The sequence below is a fragment of the Nothobranchius furzeri genome, chromosome 5, assembly GCF_043380555.1.
Source record: "Nothobranchius furzeri strain GRZ-AD chromosome 5, NfurGRZ-RIMD1, whole genome shotgun sequence".
NCBI classification, from domain to species: domain Eukaryota; kingdom Metazoa; phylum Chordata; class Actinopteri; order Cyprinodontiformes; family Nothobranchiidae; genus Nothobranchius; species Nothobranchius furzeri.
Genome location: NC_091745.1, coordinates 62,619,860 through 62,647,821, shown reverse-complemented (window position 1 = coordinate 62,647,821; position 27,962 = coordinate 62,619,860). Strand labels below are relative to the sequence as shown.

General features: G+C 41.7%; 1 protein-coding gene across 1 annotated transcript in view; it reads left to right on the top strand.

The window, feature by feature from the left end:
* LOC107379164 (raftlin) overlaps nt 1-27,962 on the top strand; it is a 188,851-nt gene that overhangs the window by 22,852 nt on the left and 138,037 nt on the right. Inside the window, exon 2 of the mRNA XM_070551002.1 lies at nt 6,544-6,722. Within this exon, the coding sequence (XP_070407103.1) occupies nt 6,575-6,722 (148 nt within the window). The 5' untranslated portion in view covers nt 6,544-6,574. The remainder of the gene's footprint in view (nt 1-6,543; nt 6,723-27,962) is intronic.

Here is a 27,962-nt window from a genome sequence, read left to right as displayed (position 1 = left end):
TTATTGGAATTTTGTGAGGTTTTGTCCAGTCAACAATCACTGGCCAGAAGTTGACCCATATCAAGTACATCTGGGAAGACGTCTGTAGACTTCTTCAAATTGTTTTAAACAAAAGAAAAAAAATCAATAGACTCAGCTTTTATAGTGTACTGAGTCTCCAGAGGCGCTGACCCTTTTGATCAGAGCACAGAAAGCAGAAGAAGACCTTGAACTGAGCGATTTTGTTGACTGACACTTTGAAAACAGAAGCAGTGCTGTTGTCTATCACGTTCAGCACAACTCAAAGTGCTCTGGGACTTTTTTGGTTGAAAGAGGTCAATGCTGAGTGCATCCTCGCCCCAACAAAGCATCAATCTCAGCCTATGAGACGCGAATCGGATCGAATCAAACCTTAAAATGCCATTAGCGGGAGACAAAAGCGAGCAACACACCACGAGGATCATTCCTAATTCAGCAAAAATGAAATCAATGTCTCCCTCTTCCTGTTTTTGTTTTCTCATATCTGCCCAGCGTCTGCCTTCCATGTAAAGTAACTCTAAATCCCTCCCTGCCAATCATCGGACACACAGTGGCAAAGAGGAGGTGAGGCAGTGCGGGTGAGGGCTTCGACTGCCCAGAGCTCCCACCTCAGAGAAGAAGTTCGTGGCAAGAATTTGTATCAAAAATGTTATAAACATCTCATATTTCCTTGGTCAGTTCAGATATAAAAATACTTTTTTTAGCCTTCACCTCTCATCTTTTTTTTTTCCCGCAGCCTCGTGGAGCCACACAAGAGTCATCCATGTTATTTCTTCCATGTTGTTTTCCTCTCAAACTCGTCCCTTGGCTCCGTCTTTCTCTACATCTTCTCGCTCAGGCTGAAAACGCCTTCAGAATGTACATCCACAACAGATTAACTCAACCTAATAACCTTTGCAAACACAAAGCAGCTTTGACATTGTGATTTTATTCTAACCCTGTGATTTACACAAATATATTAGATAACAGATGACGTTAATAGCACTTAAGCCGCAACCATCTTGCTGATGATCAACTCGCTGGCGAAAAAGTAACGTGGGTGGTGAATTACACTTTTCCGGTATAGTATTTTATTGCAACATGATACAACCATTAAAGACCAAATTCACTGGGAAACAGTTTTTTGCTTTTTATTTTTGAAATATGATCGGTCACTTTGAGTTTAACATGCAGGTTAAACGCGAAAATAAACTTCTGCCCCCATTCCCTGCATTAGCTGCCAATAGAAAAAAGACATAGAAACGCTTTGATTAAAACAAGCCAGTGACATTAGCATGTCATAATGTCACGTTAGCATTTGTGGACTCGCTCATCTTGACTCACAACGCAAAAGGTTGTGTTTGTTTAGAGTCTAGGAAAGAGCAGAGCACATTTTGACTAGTAGAAGATAACCATTAACATTAGCAACTCCGCAACATAGCAGAACTCCTCCAGGCTTGCTTTATTTGACACATAAAAAAGTCTATGAAATTCATAAAACAATATAGCTCCTTTGTTTTTATCAAAAAAACGTAACCCCACAAGGTCTGCTTCCACACAGTAAGAACGATTGTGATTGGATCGCAGCATGTCTGGTATCCTTGGCATTGCCACTGCAGAACGTGCGATGTGACTCTACACATACATTGTGATGGCGGTGGTCAAAAATAACATGCAGCTCTGGCTACAACTCCATCAGCTTTACAGATGTTGAAAGAAAAAGAAAATGATCTTTTCTATAGCGCCTCTCAAGATAAAAACCATGAGATGCTTCACAAGTTAATTTAAAAAAAAATAAAAACATTTTTAAAAATGAGAAAAAAATAAAATACATGTGATTAAAAAGTGGGAGAAAAGAGAGAGAGAGAAAATGAATAAGAAAGAGGGAAACTGTGGATCCCGGGAAAGGCAGGATTGGTAAAAAGAGCAGAATAAGGAGATGGTGATGAAGGTCACGCAAAAGCCAGCTTGAACAAGTGAGTTTTCAGCTGCTTTTTAAAAGAGACCACTCAGTCCACTTATCTCAGGCTCAGGGGGAGAGAGTTCCAGAGTCTGGGGGCCACAGCAGCAAATGATCTGTCACCTTTGACCTTTAGCCTGGTGCTGCACAACCAGTAGGCTTTGATCACTGGACCTCAGGGACCTGCTGGGGGTGTAGGGACTGAGAAGATCACCAATGTATGATGGTGCTTGTCCATGTAAGGCCCTATAGACCAGAACCAGGTCCTTGAAATTAACCCTGAAGTTAATGAGCAGCCAGTGAAGCTGAAGGAGAAGCGGGGTGATGTGGGTGTGTTTGGAGGACTTGGTCAAAAGCCGAGCACAGGCATTCCGAACCACCTGCAGGCGGTTCAGGGAGGTTTTGCTCAGACACGTGAAAAGAGAGTTACAGTAGTCGAGTAGCTAAGCTTGAGGAGAGGAAGTTGTGGAGAACAGTCTCAAGTTCAGAGCAGGATAGAATGGGACTCGGCTTAGCAATGTTCCTGAGATGGAAGAAGGAAGAGCGAACAAGAGAACTGACATGAGAATCCAGGGTTAAGGCTGGGTCAAAGGTCACAGCAAGATGCCTGATAAAGGGTTTGGTGTGAGAAGAAAGCTGACCAAGAGAGTCTCTGACTTTGGGAACCAGCTTGTCTGTGGCACAGATGAGGATCACAGTCTTATCTTCATTCAGCTGAAGAAAGCAGGTGTGTGACAGCTACAGCAGACATCTTATGGGGCTTAAAGAAGAAGTACAGTTAGATGTCATCTGTGTAAAGATGGTATGATATTCCTTTGAAGGAGCTCAGGATATGCTGAAGAGGAAGCAGATAGAGGAGGAAGAGTAAAGGCTCCAGCACAGAACCTTGTGGGACACCATGAGAGAGGGATGTGGTGGAGGACCAAAACATGGAGACAGCCACAGAAAAGGAATGCTCAGAAAGATAAGAGGAGAACCACTCCAGAGCACTTCCTGATAGGCCTACCCAGTCTCTCAGCCTATCCAGTAGCAGGTGATGGTCAACAGTTCAAAGGCAGCAGTCAGGTCCAGCAGGACCAGAACAGAGTTGTTTAGCCACAACCTTTTCCAAAATCTTGGAGATGGATGGTTGACCTAAAATGTGGTTTGATCGTAGCAAACAATCATCCTCATACAAACTCAGGTGTTAAAAAAAATTGTGCAAAATATTATGGTTTGACAGGGTTGTGCTTGATGCTATTTTCTAGTTTAGATCAAAAATTCTTACATATTGATGTCGATTTTAAATCATCCAGGATGAGGTCAATCCTCAGAGTCAAAAAAGGCAACTTGACTGACATTTTCATGCAACAAGAGAAGTCCAATTGCTCTTTTTTTGGACATGTGTCTTTCAGAATTACCAAAAATGATCATAAACTTATGGATATGTAATGAAGTCAATAGAGGGTAAATTGGATTAAATAAATTACTGAAGAGCTATTTATTTCTATGCTCATTACTTTGTGACCAATAGCTGTAATACTCTATTATTATAGAATATCACCTTGCTTGGTCTTAGGATGATTAATTAGAAGGTTCTAGAACTCTTTGTTTATTCAGGGACTGTAAACACTTTGTTTATGATTCAAGAACCAGTCAGGTTTGCAAACAGATAATAATTTATTTTACAAACAATTTAAGACTTGACAAATGGTTTAAACTAGTATTTACTGTGAGTGGATGCAAACTAAGAGATGTGTGTCTGGAACTAGGTGTGAATACAGTATTTCAGAGTCTAAGTCTCCGCTTCTCAGAGAGAGGTGAGTTCTGGATAGTAAAAGAATTTGGTTTGCATCTGAGCTGTTAGCTGTTCTTATCAAACTGCATACAGGCGCTATCTCACTGTGTTCTACGTACCCAAGTGGAGACACCCTTGCGGATCCGAGATGTCAGGGGGTTGGAGACCCCGGGTGAAGAAGTCCGTAGACTAACTCCTAGTATGACCAGGTCAGTCCAGGATCGCTCCAGGTAACAGGTGGACTGGATAAAACCAAGCGTCTCAAAACCACTCTGAAGGAGTATTGCAAATTCAGCTTTGTTCTGCAGGAAAAATCTCTTGTTGTCCTCAGCTTTGCAGGTGCAGAAGCTTAAGGTTTTGACAGTGTGTCAAAATCCTTTGGTAGCTCAGCTAAAGACGGCCAGTCTTAAAGCTTTGCTCTCCAACCCTCGTTCTGTTGGAGGTTCGAACTTGTCTCAGGGTGGAAGCGGAGCGGCTGGTTTTATAGCCCGCTGTTTATCTATTACCAAAGTTATCAAGAATTCTCAGAACGCACTCTCTGTGACGCAGAGCCGCTGAGTCTGCGAAACGAGGTTAGTTTATGTGTAATGCTTCATAATTTAGCCGTACTTCTTGTCTGGTGTGAGTGATCTAATCCAGTAAACATAGCATCATTGAACAGATTCGTGAAGCATTTCATCATCGTAATTATACATGGCAATATTTAGTGATTATTAATTGTAAGATCTTCTTTTCTTCAAGGATTATTCTGAAATATAAAATGATGACTTATATTATGAAATCTTCTTTTCTTCTGGGAATAAAAGTTTATTTTAGGAGTTCTCTTGTGAGGAACCTTGGGGAAAGGAATGCTACAGTTCATCTATATTATCTGATGAAGCTTCAGTTCAGCTGAAGAAGTCATCTGATTAAAGCGCCTGCGTGCAGACATTCCATCTCCTGTCGGGATAAAATACAGCAGAACGTGTGTAGCCAGGGTTATTTGCTCTGGCCGTGCATATGAACTGTGGGATCTCAAAATCAGTCCATCTGGTGACGTTACAGATACAATGTTCTCCATTAGCAAATGTTGTATCCTGTCTATGTATGTTTTGCTAGTTTTTTGGGGGTGACTGAGATGAATCTAAGGTTTCTGAACAGACCTGCTGACTCAGAGATGAGGTTTGGTTCCAAGGGCTGGATTAACGAGCTGAATAGGGACTCGAGTACGGCACCCTGAAGTATTGGTAAATGGTTGAATAGACACGAAGAAGAAAAACACTCCAGCTGGTTACATTTAAAATGTGATGAAACCATGAAACACACACAAACACACACTGATAGACAAGTTGTGTGCGTGTGTGTTCTGGTATTAATTACAAACCCATCGGTCCATTTCTGAGGCTTGCGTGGATAAGATTGTGATTCATAAAGTCCAACAAAGGAACTCATGTCCGAGCCAGTGGGAACAGAGCTTTTCATGACAACTGTGATGAATCTCCGTCTCTCACTCGTTTGCCTCTCTCTGCTCTCCTGTCGTATGCTGATCCCCTCTTTTCTATTCAACACACTCTAATTGCACTCCCTCTCTCTTTCTGGACCCTGTTTGCCATGCATTACCCCTGCCCACCCCCACCCCCACTTTTTAGATGAACAGTCTCCATCCCAGCCACCCCCATTTATTCTACCTCCCTTGATTGATTTTCACCTTTTCCATTCTTCCAGTTCACCTCATTATCAGAGCCCCCCGTCTGTTAGTTTCCTCTTTCCTTCTGCCCCCACCCCACACACACACACACACACACACACACACACACACACACACACACACACACCAACTTCCTGTCCTGTCGTCTTTGAAGCGACCCACTTCGGCCTGTAATTAGAAAAGATAGAAAGACCAGAGAAGGTTGCTGATCAGCTGTGGAGAAAGGAGAAGGCACCACTGCCAGATGGCCATTTTTTAGTTTAATCAGCATTGTAATAAGGTGACACCTGCTCCAAGATGCAGCCTCAGAAGATGGGCGATCATATGGGCACGGGCATGTACGGACGCAGTGCACCAACTGAATAAAGGAGGCAGATGTCTAAAAGCTTCCTTTCCAATCATCTCTGTTCATTTTTGAAAAAGCAGCCTACAATCAGCTCTCTGAATTCTAAAGAAATGGAAGCATGAGTGTTTTAGTGATTAAAAGTTAGTTGGTTTGTTGACTGCGGTGTTGTGCAAACATTTTAAACCATCCCTGGTTTAAGTACTCCTCCTACCTTCCACCCAGGTTCTCTCCACATTACGTTAGAAAATGCTTTTCAGAATTAGCATTTTCACTCATGCTGTGCCTGTTTTGTGCACTTTAACCATCAGGGGAATGTCGTGGAGTCCGTTCTTGAAATTTTAGAAAAGCAAAGAACAAATGGACTGTCAGAACTCCAGCACCATCTGAAAGTGGTGTTTTTAGGAAACAAAGAAATACCTGACTGGACATGAGAGATGCACCATTGAGATGATCGACTTTTTTGTCAAGTTTTCAGATAAAAGCACTTTGAGAATGAAATCCTGCATTCTCTCAGTAAAGCCTTGTTCAGCGCCTTGGCCTTCCCGACAGGGTCGCGGAAGGCGCTTTATAAATAAAGCTTTCATTGATTGATTGATTGATAAATGACGTATTTTCGAAAGATTTATCTGTAGAAACAGGAGTAAATTGTATGTTTGTGACAAGCAGCAGTTGAAAATATGTTTCAGGAGAATTAGGAAATTAGAGGTGGTCTATAACTTTTGCACGTCATTCTAGGTCTTTGTGCAGTGAAAGTCTGTGGTTGGTTTGTTCTGCAGGGCCCGAACGTGCCTGAGAAAGTGTGCAGCCATGGGCTGTGGTCTGCGTAAGATGAGGCCGGTGTCGGAGGACAGCAGCCCAGGGAAGATTTACTCCACCCTGAAGAGACCACAGGTAGAAACCAAGGTGGGCGTGGCCTACACATACCGCTATCTGGACTTCCTGATAGGAAAAGATGGTAAGGCTGATGTTTTACAGTTAATATCCCCATTTTCTTCCTTTTAATTTCCTCGCAGATGAAAAAAATGCTCCCTGATCACTGATCCTCAAAATCTCATTTAGCAGTTGTTATGGTCATTTCCCTCTGCTTGGCCATAAATATGTAAATTTTAGTCTCATTTTCATGCACAGCTGAGGTTATATGATGGTATTTGCTGCATCAGACATCAGTGCCCTTCACAAGTTTTACAAAGGGCTGATTTGCAGGACAAAAGAAGTCGGCTTAGAGGTTTTTTGTTCTAATAATTCCACCCAGAGTGATTACTCGGACCGCTCCCCGTCTCAAAATGCCATTGCACCGAATCCCAAGAGAAAACACTCAGGGCTCAGATGCTGAAGGGATCTGTCACTCATGGAATAAGAGCACGCTGGCTGTAATTTTCATCATGATTTTCTTGTAATGACAGAGCGTTAATTAGTGCTTGTTGCCTGTTCTGCAGCATCTATTATAATTTCCACTCTGACAGTTAGTCAGTCATGATTTGTGCTAATGATACAGAACTTTCCAGACCAATCCATGTCAGACATCCTGCTGGCTCCCATAAATTATTTATGCCAGAGTTCGTCTATCTATAGCAGAGGATGCAAACAACTTAAAACAAAAGCTGCCTGTCAGGTCGAGTGTTTCATCCTGGAGACGGTCTCCTTTTGGATCTGTTGCAGCTGGTCAGCGGTGGGCTGTAAGCAGCCAGGTGAGAGGTAACCTTGAAGTTTTGCACAAGGAAAAGAGACTCTGAGGGTGTCTGTGGTGTGCATGGAAATATAGAAATATAAAACAGTTCCCTCTGCAGATAGCGCCTCTCCGCTGATGCATATATCACACACAATCAGAGAAGAGCTTCCAGCAAAGTCACCTCCTCTTCTTCCTTCCCTCAATCAGAGGTGTTTATCAGACAGAAGATGGGTGTTGCTTCCTGAGAGAACCTGACTGCATGGCTCGGGGACATCTTTCTGAGGGAGGTGGACCTTTCTTTGTGCTGTGAAATAAGTGTGATTACATGAAGTTATTGTGACAAAGGCTAAACTAAAGTAGATGCAACAAAGAGTTGTTTTAGGTTATTTTTTCATTTGAGTTGATTGAAACTAAAAACTGGAGGAAGGCTGGAGAAGAGAAAGAATGAAATTATTTGTGGTAGTAACTGGCTTATGTATTTAATGTAACAAATATACACACAATTTAAAAAGTTAAAGTCTCGTTATATATTTATATTGACACTTGTATAAAATATAACGTTATCTCCCGTGTCACATGACGTTATGTGACTGCCGTGGAAGCCACAATCACGTGATGCAAGTCTATTCCATTTAACTGTTTTCTCTGACCAAGGAAGGACGGTGTCCTCGTCAGCAAGGCGCCTGGCCTCGCAATACATCGCCTCGCAAGGCCAGGCGCCTTAACATTGAGAAACACCCTAGGTCTCTCTTTGGCCATTTTGAAAGAAAACAAACTGACCCAACTGGCTGAGAAGGAAATCTGTTTCAATATGATTTTCCTTCCAACATGATTGAAAAGTTTGATTTTCAGTGTAAAATTTGTACTTACTGTACCTTTAATTTAGCCTGGCCTGCCAGACTCGTCCTCTGTTTAATTCTGCACAGAGAATGAGTCTGGTAACTCACAGGCAGAGAGGCACTTGAGGGGCGGGACTAGGCAGCTCAAAAATGACCAATCAGAAAAAAGACGGATATCCCGACTGTACCGCACGACACAGTACATTTCTAGTTGTAGTAAAAAATTAACGTCTGGCAACGGCGCAAACATCTTTTATTTTATTTTTTTAGAAGAAATGATTTTAGCGCTTCTACTTGTGGTTTTAAAGACATCTGAGTCATTTAGGACAAAGGAAAGAGCCGCAGCAAACTCCACTTCAGTCACCATGTTTATGACAAACTCGGCGTTGTGGTGTGTGACGTACGATACTCAGCGCTGATTGGCTCGGTTAGAATTCTCACGGGGTGGGGTTATTTGAATAGGAGAGTTCCCAGACCCTTTCTCTGTGCAGAATTAAACAGAGGAGGAGTTTGGCAGGCCAAGCTACCTTTAATTACAATCTGTTCAGTGGTTTATGTGACGTTTTACAGGATTGACTTCCATAACTAAGGTCGGATCTCACATTCTGTTGTTGTGACGATTCTCAGCAAAAAAAAAAACCTCACAATTTAATTCACTAGATGTAAAACTGGACTACGTTATTGTCATTTGTGTATTTACTAAGGTTAGCTGGACTTGCGCCATACATTAATCTGATGTATGTTACTTTTTTCTAAGACATTTAAAAAAAATCAATTCTGTGATTAATGTGTAACCCAGAAGCTAGAACCTTAATGAGGTATTAACTAATTGGCTTACTAATATGATCCATCCTCAATTTAGATAAAATATAAAATATAAATTAAGGAAATTAACAATACTAATTAATAGATATCTAATTAACTAATAGATAATTTCATAATGAATTATTGGAAGGGTGAATTACTAAAATAACGAGTTTAATATTAAACATCGGTTAAAACAAGAATCTTGAACATCACTAACAGAAACAGAATAGGAAAGCTGTATACTATTGGTCCAGGTGGGAATCTGAAATTTCATTGGCTGAGAGAAATAAGTCCCGCCTCCGCGAAATAAAACCGTGCGACGCAGCTGAGCGAGAGGAGAGACAAACGGCTGTGCAGCACGCAGATACAGAAAGCAAAGACTGAGCGGTTAGAGAGAGAGAGAGAGAGAAAAAAAAACAACGGTCGAGGCCGTGAAGAACCCTGATTTGGGTGCCGCATAGATAGAGGGAGAGGCGGACTTGACTCCTTCTAATAAGAGCTAGGAACTTGGAACCAACGCGGTGAGTAAAGAAAAAAGAAGAGAAAAAGCTAACGATGCAACTTAAAAAAAAAAAGGAAACTTAAATAGCTTATCAAATTAATTCCATTCTTATAGATTTGTGTGGAGACGACAGAGTGAACCAATCCTCTGTAGGAGGGAACCGTTGGAGCGCGTTGGTGAGTGAATGAGATTAAATTCAGTAAATTATTAAATTCAAAAAGCTAATTACAGCAACCGAGGTGACAGCAGTGGGCTGCTAGACGTTAGATCCCAGGAGTTAACATCTCAAACTACCAGTTAACGGTGGTAGGGCATATAGGAGTTAACGGCTCAAACCGCCAGTTAACGGCGGTAGGGCATATGGGATTCCCAGGAGTTAACGGCTCAAACCGCCAGTTAATGGTGGTACGGCCTAGATGTACAAGGTCCTCAGGGGCGTTATAGCTAACGCCATAGAATTAGCAATGCGTCCCTTAACCAAACATTTAATAATAAAAAAAATAGATAAATAAAAATAAATAAAAGCTAACTGATTAGGGAGGAATTATTTTACAAAGGTGGACCAAAGGACCAGAATTTATATTTTGTTGAATTTTGTTATAGAACATTTTATTTATTTATTTATTTATTTATTTATTTATTTATTTATTTATTTATTTATTGTGTTACAGATATACAAGGTGTCACAATGCTGTATAGAAACACAACTAAATGTATCCTTGTTGTCATGAATGTATTTCTTGTTGAATAGTGTAGAGTAATAGAATCTAACTGAGCCTATTGAGCTGAACAATTGTTGTCATATGTAATTATATTTCCAGAGCTACTGAGAATTATTTTAATAGACAATCAAATTGATGTTATGTTAGTTGAACTGTGAACCCAAACATGATTGGCTATGCCAATAGAGTGAAGCATTTGTTTAAGTCTGTAAGACTTTATGCTGTGATGTGACGAGAAGGGTCGATGCCAACTCGCTAACAGTCCTGTTGTTTACAGGCTGGGGTTTTTTTTTCTCCTTGGGTTTGATCCCGACTCCTATGATCACTCACTTGGAACGAGAACTGGATTTCTTCCTGACGAGGGAGATGGCGAGCCTTAACCACTGAACGAACCAGGACATCTCAAGTAACTGAAGAGCAGACTGCTCTCTTCTGTGAACAATCTCAACGGTGCGGTAGGAAAAAATCGCACCACCGGACTCTGACTTTCACCCCAAGCGTGGGGATTTGACTTGACGCCGGCTGACTTGTGACTCATATGATCAAATCTCATACCGAGCATTTTACTATTGTCGATTGTTTTCATCTGTTTTTGTGTGTTATCTTTATGTGTTATATTTCCCATTATTATTAAAATTTAGTATATAAACCGTTTCATGCTATACCCGTGACTCCAGTCATTCTTAAACAACCTCCAATTCTCCCCGAACCTAATTATTGGCCCATTTGTTTATTTTTTCTTTTAATTATCTTATTGTATCCTGTAATCCGGTTACATAAAACTTGGCAGTTTTATGTAACCGGATTACAGGATACAATAAGATAATTAAAAGAAAAAATAAACAAATGGGCCAATAATTAGGTTCGGGGAGAATTGGAGGTTGTTTAAGAATGACTGGAGTCACGGGTATAGCATGAAACGGTTTATATACTAAATTTTAATAATAATGGGAAATATAACACATAAAGATAACACACAAAAACAGATGAAAACAATCGACAATAGTAAAATGGTCGGTATGAGATTTGATCATATGAGTCACAAGTCAGCCGGCGTCAAGTCAAATCCCCACGCTTGGGGTGAAAGTCAGAGTCCGGTGGTGCGATTTTTTCCTACCGCACCGTTGAGATTGTTCACAGAAGAGAGCAGTCTGCTCTTCAGTTACTTGAGATGTCCTGGTTCGTTCAGTGGTTAAGGCTCGCCATCTCCCTCGTCAGGAAGAAATCCAGTTCTCGTTCCAAGTGAGTGATCATAGGAGTCGGGATCAAACCCAAGGAGAAAAAAAAACCCCAGCCTGTAAACAACAGGACTGTTAGCGAGTTGGCATCGACCCTTCTCGTCACATCACAGCATAAAGTCTTACAGACTTAAACAAATGCTTCACTCTATTGGCATAGCCAATCATGTTTGGGTTCACAGTTCAACTAACATAACATCAATTTGATTGTCTATTAAAATAATTCTCAGTAGCTCTGGAAATATAATTACATATGACAACAATTGTTCAGCTCAATAGGCTCAGTTAGATTCTATTACTCTACACTATTCAACAAGAAATACATTCATGACAACAAGGATACATTTAGTTGTGTTTCTATACAGCATTGTGACACCTTGTATATCTGTAACACAATAAATAAATAAATAAATAAATAAATAAATAAATAAATAAATAAATAAATAAAATGTTCTATAACAAAATTCAACAAAATATAAATTCTGGTCCTTTGGTCCACCTTTGTAAAATAATTCCTCCCTAATCAGTTAGCTTTTATTTATTTTTATTTATCTATTTTTTTTATTATTAAATGTTTGGTTAAGGGACGCATTGCTAATTCTATGGCGTTAGCTATAACGCCCCTGAGGACCTTGTACATCTAGGCCGTACCACCATTAACTGGCGGTTTGAGCCGTTAACTCCTGGGAATCCCATATGCCCTACCGCCGTTAACTGGCGGTTTGAGCCGTTAACTCCTATATGCCCTACCACCGTTAACTGGTAGTTTGAGATGTTAACTCCTGGGATCTAACGTCTAGCAGCCCACTGCTGTCACCTCGGTTGCTGTAATTAGCTTTTTGAATTTAATAATTTACTGAATTTAATCTCATTCACTCACCAACGCGCTCCAACGGTTCCCTCCTACAGAGGATTGGTTCACTCTGTCGTCTCCACACAAATCTATAAGAATGGAATTAATTTGATAAGCTATTTAAGTTTCCTTTTTTTTTTTAAGTTGCATCGTTAGCTTTTTCTCTTCTTTTTTCTTTACTCACCGCGTTGGTTCCAAGTTCCTAGCTCTTATTAGAAGGAGTCAAGTCCGCCTCTCCCTCTATCTATGCGGCACCCAAATCAGGGTTCTTCACGGCCTCGACCGTTGTTTTTTTTCTCTCTCTCTCTCTCTCTAACCGCTCAGTCTTTGCTTTCTGTATCTGCGTGCTGCACAGCCGTTTGTCTCTCCTCTCGCTCAGCTGCGTCGCACGGTTTTATTTCGCGGAGGCGGGACTTATTTCTCTCAGCCAATGAAATTTCAGATTCCCACCTGGACCAATAGTATACAGCTTTCCTATTCTGTTTCTGTTAGTGATGTTCAAGATTCTTGTTTTAACCGATGTTTAATATTAAACTCGTTATTTTAGTAATTCACCCTTCCAATAATTCATTATGAAATTATCTATTAGTTAATTAGATATCTATTAATTAGTATTGTTAATTTCCTTAATTTATATTTTATATTTTATCTAAATTGAGGATGGATCATATTAGTAAGCCAATTAGTTAATACCTCATTAAGGTTCTAGCTTCTGGGTTACATCCTCCCCCATTAAATATCATGCACGTCCCTGTGCATTGTTTCTACGGGGTACACAACTTCTTGAGTAAGAGAGTCAATAAAAGCTTTATTAAGTCCTTGGAAAAGGGACCTAACTACGGTCACTAGTGGATTGCCCAATTGAGAGTAAGTTAGTCTTTGAGGAGGCTGACTACTTCGTTCAGATCTCCTGACATACATCTCTGGTTGCACAGTATCATGCTCATCCGTTTCGGTTTGATTCTCAACTGAGACAGGACGAAGTGAGCTCTCTGTTTCCGACAGAGCTGATGAGCTATTCTCTAAGACTTTGGTCTTTTCAGATGTATGTGTCTGATCGTGTATGATGGGTTCAAAACTTACATCACGTTGCTGCGACTTTAGGACACCATCCAATTGAGGTAGGTTTGTGTTAGTTTCATCCCCCGTTTCTACGTCAGGTAAGTATACTTCGTTTTTTTTCGTTTTTTCAGGTAAGTATGTTGCTGCTTCTTTCACTCTTTCAGGTAAGAATGTCGCAGTTTCACTCATTCTGTCAGGTAAGAATGTTTCGGTGTTGATGCCTTTGTCAAGTAAGGACAATTCAGCATTTTCATTACCAGCTAAGGTTGGTTCCTTGCGATCCCCTGTGTGTAAGGATAGTGTGTTTTGTTGTTGAATATTATTTACCGGTCCTGAATCTGCTATGAGTTCCCTATTTGGCAAGGTGACCGCTATTTGATAGGATGGTCGGTTTAGCACTTGTGGAAGATCAGAGTAATAAAACTCATCTACCTCTTCGTCAAGTGGCTCATCTGGGTCAGGTTCTAAGGCTGAACTCTGTCTTGTATGAGGTCTGCTAGGTTTCGTAACGCGTTCTGTTTCATTTTCTAATGAAGAGAGAAAACCACAAGGCAGTAAAAGATCTCTGTGGAGTGTTCTGTTGGGTCCTTCTCCGTTCTCTGGTTTTACAGTGTATACTGGCAAGTTTTCCATCTGTTTGAGAACTATATACACTGTTTGCTCCCATTTGTCTGCTAATTTATGCTTTTCTCTTAAGCGAAGATTTCGGACTAAAACACGATCTCCCACACCTAGTGTGGACTCACGAATGTTTCTGTCGAACCGTTCTTTGTTCTTCCTCGCTGTTTTTTGAGAGTTTTTTATGACAATGTCATAACTCTGTTCCAGATGACTCTTCAGTTCTTTAACATACTGAGAATGAGTTATAGAGGGCTTGTTCAAATGCGGTAACCCAAAGGCAATATCTATAGGCAACCGAGGCTGCCTACCGAACATTAGCTCGTAGGGAGAGTATCCCGTCACGTCATTTTTTGTACAATTGTACGAGTGAGTAAGTGGTTTTACAAAATCGCGCCAGTGATGTTTCTCAGTGGCTTGTAAAGTTCCCAACATGCTGAGTAATGTACGATTGTACCGTTCAACGGGGTTGCCACGAGGGTGATAAGGGCTCGTTCTGACTTTACGGATACCAAGTAAAGAACAAAGTTCCTTGATTGTACGTGATTCGAAATCCCGTCCCTGATCACTATGAAGACGCTCAGGAAACCCGTAGTGGACTAAAAAATGTTCCCACAGGTTCTTCGCGACGGTGGTGGCTTTCTGATCTTTGGTTGGGATGGACACTGCATACTTTGTAAAATGGTCTGTAATCACTAAGACATCTTTAGTGTTCTTACTGTCTGGTTCTATGGAGAGAAAATCCATGCAAACTAACTCCATAGGTCTGGTGGTGGTAATACTCACCATTGGAGCAGCTTTGTCAGGGAGGGCCTTCCGACGGATACATCTTTCGCAAGTTTTAACTTTGATTTCGATATCACTAGCCATTCTTGGCCAGTAAAAACGGGACCGAATGAGATCTGTCGTACGTTCAACCCCAAGATGCCCCATATCATCATGTAGGCTTTGCATGACTGTTGAACGTAATGAATCAGGCAAGACTAACTGCAATGATGTCTCTGGTCCTAATTGGCGTCTCCGGTACAGTAAATCATTTTGAAACTCAAACCGTTTCCACTCTCTCAAAAGGTTAAGAACCACCGGGGGTTCTGCAATAGTATCAGTTGGCGGTTTATTGTCAGTCATAAGCAGCTGAATGACTCGGCCAATGGTTGGATCTTTCCTCTGCAAGGAGACAAGGTCAGCATGGTTATACTTGGGCACAGCAAAGAAACTGTCACTATTGTCTTCCAACTGGAATAGGTCTGGAATGGCCGCTGCAGACATGGCAAGTGACTGAACTAAACCACAAGGAGAATCAGTCTCATCCAAGACCATGTGCTTTTGGCATGTTGCCTTCACTGCTTCGGCTTGAAGTTGAAGCTCGACTTCTTTGACAGAGGATAAAAGATGAGATCGGAACTCATCTAGTCGTTGGCATTCCTCAGTGAATTTTGAGTTGTCTTCAGGTTTATCATGCAGCCTCCTAGACAGGCCATCCGCGTCAACGTTCTGTGTACCTGCACGGTATCTGATGTCAAAATTATAGGTGGACAACGCAGCTAGCCAACGATAGCTCGTTGCATCGAGTTTTGCCGTTGTTAAGAGGTAAGTTAACGGATTATTATCAGTAATGACAGTGAATGTGTTCCCATACAAATAGTCATGAAACTTATCTGTTATGGCCCACTTTAAGGCTAGAAACTCCAACTTGTGCGCAGGGTACCTAGTTTCACTAGAGCTTAAACCGCGACTTGCATAAGCGATTACCTGTGTGACACCGTTTTGCACTTGGTATAGCGCTGCACCGAGTCCGGTCGTACTAGCATCTGTGTGTACTAGATATGGGAGTTTTGCGTCAGCGTAGCCAAGAACTGGCGAAGTGGTAAGTTTTTCAATAATAGTTTGAAAGGACTTCTCACAGTCTTGGCTCCAACGATTCCCAAAGGGTTCTTTGGGGTTCAAGTACTTTGATCTACATGGTGGTGTTTTAAAGTTTTTCCGTTTGGGTGGATAACCAGCCGTGAGAGATGTTAGTGGCTTGACAATATTTGAGTAATCTTTAACGAAGCGTCGGTAATAACCGGTAAATCCTAAGAAAGATTGGAGTTCCTTCAAAGTCTGAGGCTTCGGCCATGTTTTGAGTGCTTCCACCTTATCTGGATCGGTTTTTATGCCATCTCGAGATACTATATGTCCAAGATAACGCACAGATGTCTGGAAAAAACGACACTTATCTGGTGATAGCTTGAGTCCGTATTCTCTAAGCCGTTCAAGAACGTGAGAAAGTCTGGTTTCGTGTTCTTCCAAGGAGTTGGAAAAGACGATCAAGTCGTCTAGGAAAACTAACACTTCCTTCAGATTAATGTCCTTCATACACTTTTCCATAACCCGTTGGAAAGTGCTTGGAGCATTTGTTATTCCTTGTGGCATACGGTTAAATTCATAAAACCCAAACGGGCAAACAAAAGCAGTTTTAGGTTTATCCTTTTCACACATCTCTATTTGATAGTAACCTGACTTGAGGTCCATCACAGAAAACCACTGTGATCCAGCGAGAGCAGAAAAGGACTCCTCCAAGTTAGGCAGGGCATATGCGTCGCGAATGGTTTGCAGATTAAGCTTTCTATAGTCTATACATAGACGTACCTCACCATTCTTTTTCCGAACTACCACTATTGGTGAGGCAAATGGAGACTCCGACTCTCTTATTATACCGGTTTCCAAGAGGGCTTCCAAATGTTTTCTCACGGCTTCATAATCATGTGGATGGATCGGCCGAGATTTCTGTTTGAATGGGGTCTCGTCTTTTAAGTTGATGTGATGTCTTATCTGTTGTGTATGACCAAAATCAAGATCGTGGTGCGAAAACACATCGGAGTAAGTGTTAAGTTTGTTGGTGATCCTCCCTTTCCATTCTTCGGACAAGGGCGAAGTACCGAAGTCAAAACTGAGAGGAGGGTTTGAAGGTGAAGTCTGTTGCTGCGAACTACACGCCGCAAGTACTTTCTGATCACTTTTGTCAGGTTCTGGATATGGCATAACACGATCGGCTTTAACTAACTCAGCGATCACACAGTTAGTGGGTAATGTGATGTCATGGTTAGTTTCGTTTCTTAGTACAACAGGTACTTTGTATGGACCATGTGAAGGTAAGGAAATGAGGCAACAGTCTACAATTATACCCCCTGGTAGAGAACCATTGGTGGGTTGTTCAATGAGTGCATAAGGCTCATGCTTGTTTTGGCTGGGTTGCATAAACCCTTCTAGTAACAGTTTTTTATTTGCAGGGAGAACTTCTTGGGTTCTCCCTCGAAGCTTCACCACACCAACTCGTCCATCTTTGCTTTGTTTTTTTCTGACTGCTAAGGCTTTTAGCACGTGTTGGTACCCATAAGAGAGTGCCTTGGAATCAGGTAAGTTATTGGCAGACAATTGCTCATACAAAGGATCGAGTGTGTTTGTGCCAATGAGTAGTGGTGTATCAGAGTTTGAGCTTATATCCGGAACCACTAACGCAAGGGTAGGTAACTCAAGTCCAGACTGATCGAGCTCTTTTGGAAATGTGACACTTATCTCTATGTATCCTAAATAAGGAACTGCTTGACCGTTTGCGCCCTCGACTTCTAACAGATTACTGATGGGTTTAATTGAGAGGTCAGGTAAGTGTTCTTGGTAAAAAGAATTGGCAATGGTGGTTACCTGGGACCCTGAATCCAGTAAACAATTACATTCAACACTGTTAACTGAGACTGTAGCTGTGCATCGCCCACCCACTAATCTTTTGGGAAGTTTTGGCACTGAATGAGCATGAACTGGCTTGCAAAAAAGTCTCTCTGTCCTTTCCTTAGAGGGACTTGGTTCTACTTTAGCACCTATCTGTCCCACGATAGGAGCTTCTACCGGTTTAAAGGAGGAGACTGAGCAATTGGCTTTGACATCTCCCACTCGCGCTGCTTCTGTCTAAGAGCAAGTCTTTTAGTTGCAACTAGTGCTGGATTTGGCTCGTTGCTACAGCTAGACGCTATGTGCCCATCTTCTCCGCACTTAAAACAGTATCCAGGCTTTGGTCTGGGCACCACTGCTGTTATCTGCTGAATCTGTTTGGGCTCATCTGGAATTTTAGTCCCCACACGGGGTTTTGACTCTTTTTGAGTTTTCTTTGCCTTTTTATCTGTGTTGTTAACCTTAAGCTGTGCAATTTGGCTCCTGAGCTCAGCGATTTGTTTGCGTAAGTCATCACAGTTATCATCTATTTCCAGTTCACAAGTGTTTTTACTCTGAGAGCATGTTGTTTGCACATTTGAATACACTCTAGTTCGTTGTGCCCCTAAGTGTTGTTTCATGCGTGCTGCTTTAGTAGCCTGTTTGTCTTCTTCAGTGCGCAGTTTGAGGAGAAGTGCTGTAAAATGAGGCGGGTTGTCTTTCTTTTGTTCGAGTTGCAGGTTTGAAATCAGCGAGCTGTCCCAACAGCCTCTGCAAAACTGCTTGAGCAGCTGCTGGTCGGCGTCACTGGAGGAAATTCCATTCCTCTGAATAACTAGGTTTAACAAGGTGTATAACCTCTGAAAGTAATCGGAAGGTTTTTCACCACTGTCCTGGTTTGTGTTTAAGAAGCGAGCAAAGAGCTCGTCGCCGTCTTCGACAGCTGCATAAGCTGAATCGAGATGTTCAAGGTACGTTTCCGGGTCGGATTTTGGACTAAGAGCTTTAACGATGCTCGCTGCTGGGGCTGACAGACTCTCCACGATTCTTCGTACAATTTGGGACTTGGTGAGTGAAGGATCATTTATGCATAACACTACACTACTACGCCAAGTATCATAGTCAGTTTCAAAAGAAGGGTGTGGAACTCGCCCTGAGAACGGTTTTAGTCTGTATTGTGAAGTAGGCGGAGGGATAACCTCACTGCTTTTAACAATGTGTTCCACAATAACTCGCTGAACCTCAGGTGTGTTTAAAAGATTTGGTGGAATGCAATGGTTTTGTTTTCCAGTCTCTGTAGGTGGACAATTGTCCTTTGAGTTGTTCATATAGTTAACTTCTGGTGTTAAAGGCAGGGAATATGTAACTTGGTCACTATGGAGCATTGGCTCTGGTTCAGTGACTGGTTCAGATGCATGGGTATCCCTTCCTAAAGATTCCCCAATTTTTGCCAGTTCCTCCATTAGAAGGTCTTTAAATGATTGATTGCTACGCGCAGCTATGTCCCTGAGCTCTGACAGATAGGCATCAGTGGCAGATGTGCTAGTTTCTAGACTGTACGCGCTGGCTAGGTCTTGAATATGGAAGAAAACATCTGGGTTCCTAGTACAAGGTTTGTCATAGGGTAAACATTGTTTCTTTAATTCCTTAACAGTGGCTTCATGTTGAAACTCCACAATAATCTGATCACAGTTTGGTAACTTAATGCGCCTGTTAACTGGTCCGAATCCTTCCATAAACCCAAAGACTTCGTTATCAAGGTCTGTATCAGTTAACCCACTGATTAAAACAGCATTTGAAACTTTGACCTTTTCTGTTTTCACAACTTCCATTTTAAAACACTCAAAAGTACCAATAATGCCAAAATGGCAAACCACTGTGACCTCCAGGCACTCTTATGATGTCAGTCAATGGTTAGCTAAGGTAACAACTCTACAATTCTCCTGGCTGGCTCGCCAAGTTTTATGTAACCGGATTACAGGATACAATAAGATAATTAAAAGAAAAAATAAACAAATGGGCCAATAATTAGGTTCGGGGAGAATTGGAGGTTGTTTAAGAATGACTGGAGTCACGGGTATAGCATGAAACGGTTTATATACTAAATTTTAATAATAATGGGAAATATAACACATAAAGATAACACACAAAAACAGATGAAAACAATCGACAATAGTAAAATGGTCGGTATGAGATTTGATCATATGAGTCACAAGTCAGCCGGCGTCAAGTCAAATCCCCACGCTTGGGGTGAAAGTCAGAGTCCGGTGGTGCGATTTTTTCCTACCGCACCGTTGAGATTGTTCACAGAAGAGAGCAGTCTGCTCTTCAGTTACTTGAGATGTCCTGGTTCGTTCAGTGGTTAAGGCTCGCCATCTCCCTCGTCAGGAAGAAATCCAGTTCTCGTTCCAAGTGAGTGATCATAGGAGTCGGGATCAAACCCAAGGAGAAAAAAAAACCCCAGCCTGTAAACAACAGGACTGTTAGCGAGTTGGCATCGACCCTTCTCGTCACATCACAGCATAAAGTCTTACAGACTTAAACAAATGCTTCACTCTATTGGCATAGCCAATCATGTTTGGGTTCACAGTTCAACTAACATAACATCAATTTGATTGTCTATTAAAATAATTCTCAGTAGCTCTGGAAATATAATTACATATGACAACAATTGTTCAGCTCAATAGGCTCAGTTAGATTCTATTACTCTACACTATTCAACAAGAAATACATTCATGACAACAAGGATACATTTAGTTGTGTTTCTATACAGCATTGTGACACCTTGTATATCTGTAACACAATAAATAAATAAATAAATAAATAAATAAATAAATAAATAAATAAATAAATAAAATGTTCTATAACAAAATTCAACAAAATATAAATTCTGGTCCTTTGGTCCACCTTTGTAAAATAATTCCTCCCTAATCAGTTAGCTTTTATTTATTTTTATTTATCTATTTTTTTTATTATTAAATGTTTGGTTAAGGGACGCATTGCTAATTCTATGGCGTTAGCTATAACGCCCCTGAGGACCTTGTACATCTAGGCCGTACCACCATTAACTGGCGGTTTGAGCCGTTAACTCCTGGGAATCCCATATGCCCTACCGCCGTTAACTGGCGGTTTGAGCCGTTAACTCCTATATGCCCTACCACCGTTAACTGGTAGTTTGAGATGTTAACTCCTGGGATCTAACGTCTAGCAGCCCACTGCTGTCACCTCGGTTGCTGTAATTAGCTTTTTGAATTTAATAATTTACTGAATTTAATCTCATTCACTCACCAACGCGCTCCAACGGTTCCCTCCTACAGAGGATTGGTTCACTCTGTCGTCTCCACACAAATCTATAAGAATGGAATTAATTTGATAAGCTATTTAAGTTTCCTTTTTTTTTTTAAGTTGCATCGTTAGCTTTTTCTCTTCTTTTTTCTTTACTCACCGCGTTGGTTCCAAGTTCCTAGCTCTTATTAGAAGGAGTCAAGTCCGCCTCTCCCTCTATCTATGCGGCACCCAAATCAGGGTTCTTCACGGCCTCGACCGTTGTTTTTTTTCTCTCTCTCTCTCTCTCTAACCGCTCAGTCTTTGCTTTCTGTATCTGCGTGCTGCACAGCCGTTTGTCTCTCCTCTCGCTCAGCTGCGTCGCACGGTTTTATTTCGCGGAGGCGGGACTTATTTCTCTCAGCCAATGAAATTTCAGATTCCCACCTGGACCAATAGTATACAGCTTTCCTATTCTGTTTCTGTTAGTGATGTTCAAGATTCTTGTTTTAACCGATGTTTAATATTAAACTCGTTATTTTAGTAATTCACCCTTCCAATAATTCATTATGAAATTATCTATTAGTTAATTAGATATCTATTAATTAGTATTGTTAATTTCCTTAATTTATATTTTATATTTTATCTAAATTGAGGATGGATCATATTAGTAAGCCAATTAGTTAATACCTCATTAAGGTTCTAGCTTCTGGGTTACATCTGCAAACACACACACACACACACACACACACACACACACACAACCTGCCTTTTAACAAACACACGACCCGTCTTTAGGAGATCAGACGCAGGATGTTGGTGAAACTCCAAATGACAAATCAATCCAGGAAGAGCAGTGACCTTGCCAAGTTTCCTGACGCCGTTAGACGTAACAGGATAGTTGTTTGGTTTTACTTTCGGAAAACTACAGCTCCTTATTCATCCGGTCATTTCTTCTTCAGAACTTATGGGATTTTTGCAGCAAGCTGGCAGAAATGAACCAGGCTACACACACATACCGGAAACCATAAATTATCCTACTCTCATCTCTAAAATAGTATCCCCGATCCGGACTGGGTGACGTGTTCACATCACAGATAGAATATTTGATTTGTGTTTTTTATGCATCAAATTATTACCATTAATAAACAAAATGCACATTTTCCGGTTCTATTTTTTATCAGTGAAGGGTAGAAAAAGGTGTTTGGATCAAAGGTTTTGATTAATATGAGATTAGGCATGGGATTAGAGAGAGATTAGGGTTAAATATATAATGGAGGCCATGAAAGCGGAGTTGAGTTAATGGGAAATGAATGTATATGCACCAGGTCAGGGAGCAGCCTCGTCTATTTGTAGCCAAGCTGCAGTTATTCCTGCCCCTGACAGTAATAGGAGAAATGGTGGCGGTCGGCGAGTGGGGGGTGTATTTGTTAGGGGGGGGGGGGGTTGCTCCAGGAAGCAGGGAGATGTAGTGTGCGGCGTGCTCGTCCTGACAGTTGATTAGTCTCCATTAGTTTGTCAGGCGGACGGGGCTGGATTGATGAAGGAGTCAGGGAACGTCCGAGGGCCAGACGTCCTACGGGACCTGACACGGGGGCGGGGCTCAGAGGGGTGATGAGAAGTGGCGCCCGACTCACTGCCATAGTTTTATTATCATCTCCAAGTGCACCCCATAATGATGAGCGTTAGGACTCACAGCAATCAGTCTCTTTGCACCGGTTTGTGTACCTGCTCATTTCCAGCTGGAGCACTTTCACTTTTAGAAGAATGCACGTAGGTGTGATCCCAGAGTGGATTATTACATTGCATCAGCAGATTTTCAGGTTGGAGGGTTAGCACGTAACTCGTAGCAGTAATTACGTTGTACCGTGTTGGTAAGTGAAGGTAATGATTCATGTGTCAGGACATTTTCTACAGGAAACCTGTAAAATATTTAAACAGAGTCAAAGATTGTGAATAAGAAAACTGTCTTTTTGTGCCGTAGAACTGCAGGGCGTCATCGTAAATACAGACACTTACACGATCAGCTGCTGTAGTTTTACACTCCTTCTATTTATTCCACAGGTGTTGTTCCTCAACAATTAACCTTAAAAGTTTAACCAGGTAACCAGCAGAGGTTTGCTGACTGGTTAGAGGGCGTTGATTCTTGGGAATAATGGTGGGGTGTGTGTTAGTTTCCTCCTGACAGTCATGGCAAAACTTTTCCAACAATATTGTTCATAAAATGTTATCATTCACTTTTGAAGATTATCGTCTGTCTGAAAAACATTCGCTCAAAACATTCTTATCGTGCTAAAATTACTGTTTTATTTGCACTCAATGCCGCCATATTGGATGGGTTCCTCCCTCTTCAAACCCAACTGGAGTCAATGCAGGGTGAGCAACTGTGCTAGTTTTTTTTGTGCAGCCTACGGTTGTAACAACAGATGTACTATTGAACACATATCACGTGGGATTACTATTGACTTTTCTAGCCTACCTGTTTGGATTTTATATTTTGATTTATTATATATTTTAACTATCATGCCATACCATGTGTCTTGTTTCGCAAAAAAGCATAATACAATGTGTTTTTTAGTTGGGTAAACATCTTCCGCAGTAGATATAAACGCAATGGGAGCTTATGTTAAACCATCCAAGATGGCGGCTTGCTGCCACGGCAACTCTAACAGGCAGTGCCAGTTGACGTCATGTCTACATAAATGATGTCTGTAGATGCTGGCCCAATTCCAATACTCGCACTTGCAACTTTGCGCCCTTCAATTGAACATTCCCGGCCAACTGCACATTATCGCCCCCTACTGTTCTGGAGTGTGAAACCAGATGTTTCAGATTTTTGGTATCAGAGGAAAATGTTCCTGCATCTCTGGAAACCATCAAAACCCTCACAGGAGAAGATGACTAACACTGAATAATTTTAGTTTGATAAAAAAAAATCCAGAATGTGCGGCGCCGCGTAACATTAATGCACTTTTAAAGTCATGCTATTGTTTTGTTTTGTAATAGAAAAACTGCTCAATAAGAGAAAATCTCTTCAATAAACACGATGGAATAGCAGAAGTCTGCCTCAGCATATTTTTTTTTTGTTCCTGCCTGCTCCCTTTGTGGGAGAGTAAGCCCTCATGATGCTGAGTTCACTTCTGCACCGTGAATAATGTTTGCAGTAATTGCTTACCACAGAATTAGATCATAGCTCTGCTGCTGCCACCAAAATGTCCCCGCAGGTTCCTCACCATCCGCCAAATGTACGAAAATAACACCTTTCAGAGCAGAAACGCTGATGAGAAGGGTATCAAACTGGTGAAGTGCCGCGTGTAATCAGCCCGTTTTTAAATATCCAACCAATGATTTGTTTCATGCTCCTCCATCACATTGGGAGCATGCACTCTGCTTCATGGTCATTCAGCCATATTTGTTTGACCCTGATGAAGCCTGGAAGAAAAAATAAAACACAATAAAAATACTGAGTGTGTTTGATATTGAGATCATGACACCACGGGGAACTGAGAAAGCGCTCTGGTGTTGCTGTGTTAGATGGTGTGGAAAGAGGCCATTTCACTCTAAACATGAGTGCTGCACACTGAAAATGTTAAAACCAGCAGGAGGAATAAAAGATTGAAAAGTTGCTCAATATGCAGAATCTCTGCAGCTTGAGAGGGAATACCGGGAAATAAAGATGTTGCCCTTGACATCGAAGGCAGTTAGATGGTGTAAAAGCCTCTCTCTCTCTCTCTCACACACACACACACACACACACACACACACACACGCACGCACGCACGCGCGCGCACACACACACACACACACACACACACACACACACACACACACACACACGCACGCACGCGCGCACACACACACACACACACACACACACACACACACACACGCACGCACGCACGCGCGCGCACACACACATACACACACACACACACACACACACACACGCACGCACGCGCACACACACACACACACACACACACACACACACACACACACGCACGCACACACACGCACACACACACTCACACATAAAGGGCCAGACACATGGTTTGATATCATCTCAGGAATGAGACGCATCATTTATATGCAAAGCCCCCCGAGCCCCCTTGTTAATGTGAGCTGCAGCAGTGGTGGCAGGTGAGTGAGAAGAGCACTCCCCCACCCCCATCTTTCCTTTTAGACATGAAGCTGAGCTGCAGGACGGGTCAGCGGGAACGACACGCGCCGGGGCTGCTTTCTGAGGGGAGATTAACTCACAAACGGCGGGGGAGCCCGGATTTATCCCCCGGCTCCGCAGCTTGAGAGGTGGAATTGAATCACAGTTACTGAAGGGGAGAATGACATTGAGGACCGGATTCAGGGTCATCTAGTTTTTACATTTTATTTCCATTTAACTCACAGAGCTCGAGGTGTGGCCGTGCTGCTTGGATCACAGTGTGTTAAACTGGAAACGATTTAAAGGTGCAACTTGTAAGAATGACATCCTGTGGTCAAATTAGGTAACTGCGGTCATTCTCCTATGCATCAATGACATGGCTGTTTGCAGTTCTAATTCAGCACCAGAAGATTCTAGTTGACAATGATGAGCACCGGCGTCACGACCATTATGTCAGAGTGAGACCTGCCCCCTCCCCACCTTTTAAAATTGCACGATTGGAACATGCAGGTCTGAGCGCTGGAGTTCTAACCTGAGACCAACCCTGAACCGAGTATGGTCGACTGGTTGAGTCGCACTTGGACAGTTGAGAAAGAGTGAGGTGGGCCGAGTGTCTGCTCGCACAGTAGAGGAGAGGAGGACACACCTCAAGTCACACTGAAGACACTGGCTCAAGCTGCGGAGCAGGGAGATAAATTCTTCCTCCTTGGTGATTTACGAAGTACTTTCAAAAACTCAGACTGACTAATGTCAGGAGAGCTGGTTTTGGGCTTCAGCTCCATTAGATAAATTTATTTTTTAATGAGGGTGGGGTGGGGGTGGGGGGCGGGGAACAGCACAGGAATAGCAACAGGTGAGCTTGAAGGACAGACCCCCACCGACCGATAAACATGGCTCACTCGCACAAGTTTTTCATTTGCAGTCAAAATGTGATATTTTCTTTTTTTTTAAATATGGAAAAAATTCTAAATAATAAAGCTCAGGAAGTTCTAAGTAAAAACATTAATTGTCACCAAAAACATTTTGTTTATATTAAAATCAACAAAATTTGGTCTATTTTCTTGTCTTTTTTTTGATGCCGTGAGACACTGGGACTCATCTACGGGCAGAATAAGGAAAGAACCAGAAGTATTAACAGAACATGACATAAGAAACCAGTAAAGCCAAAACCCAGCCATCACAACAAACACAGCTTTCTCTCATCTCAATGCAGAATGGTGGGAACAAGGTGCAATAATAACAGCTAGCAGTCTAATAATAACTGATTTTATACAGTTTTGGCTTTGTGTGATTTATTAGAGGTCTGTGGGTCTGATCAGGAGAACACAAAGTAAATTAATGACTTATTAGACCATCCTCATGATAAAGACTTTATTTATAAGGTTTACATTAAACACCCAGCCTAAAACCAAAGGAGCTAACAATAAAATAAAAATTACAATATTCACACATCTAATAATAAAATAGGTGGAAAATAAATATATTAAGTATGACTAAAAACAGGCTTATAGAAAAATATATTAAATTAACCAAACATCCTTAAAGATAAAAAGGGGACATTTAAAAACAAACATGTAGGAGAAATGTTTGTTGAATCATTTCTATTTAAGTATAAGCTTCCATAATAATAATAATAATTATTATTATTATTATCATTATCATTAGTATAGTAAGTATAGCTGTGGACTCTTTAAAAGCAGACTATGCAGCTGCAGAATTTGCAAAAAACACATCAGATCTTATTTTACTTTACACCTGACCAAGTGAAAGTTCTGGACCAGTGCAGAAAACACACATAAACCTCTCAACAGTGTCACCGTCTCCTGTTCCTGCCTCCGTTTCTGCTCTGAGCGGCGTGTCTAGTTTAGTTTTGAACCTCTCCGGCAGCAAAACGCAGAGTTGTTGTTTGCCGATAGGCGGATGTCGGAGCGGCGTTTTGGGCGTGTGACCGAGGCGAAGCTCAGCAGGTTCAAACGGCTGCAACTGCTGACAAAGTTCTGAGCAACAGGAAACGCAGATTTCTGCCTGGTTCCTTCCTCTTTCGGTCCCCCTCCCTGCTCAGCGATTTGTTTGAGATTAGTTCACCTTGTGGTGTTTATTCTGCAGCCTCCATCTGCGGGTTAGGGGACCAAACGTCATTTCACACATGCAGGGAAATGTTTTACCAGTGATTTGATTCTGGGTGTTTGGGTCTGAATGTGCTGCAGGTTCTTCAGCAGGATGTCGGTTCTTATTGGGAAAAGGATGAAGGGTCAGAAGGTCAGAGAATAAGAATCAAAGGCATGTGGAGGTTTTCATGTAAGACCCTGAGATTCCTGTCGGCCACTTTTTTAAATTACCTTTTATCAACCTTCCATCTGAGGCTCTTGAGTTTTATTTTTGAAGTCTTCATTTGGATGTGGGTGGGAAACCTGCGTCACCAGGCTGGATGTGAGAGCGTCTTAGGGAGAAACGGAGATGAGGCTTGGCGGTAGCGTGCGTGTACAAATGTTCTCCTGTGACGTTCTCGGGTCTGCGAGTTTGTCCTGCCTTCAGGTTTGTTTGTGACGCTGCTGCTTTTCATCCAGGCTTCCTGCTTATTTCATCTTCCAGCATGGCCTGTGGGCCTGATGGCTGTTTTTTCCTTCCTGCCTGACAGACAATACGCCTGAGCGCCCCCTCAAAGCTTTATTGGCTCTTATTGCCCTCTCACTCAGATCCAATATGCCAGTATTGATTGTGTTGAAATGCAATCAGGGTCTCCACAGCAGAAGAGCAAACAATCTAAATTTAACA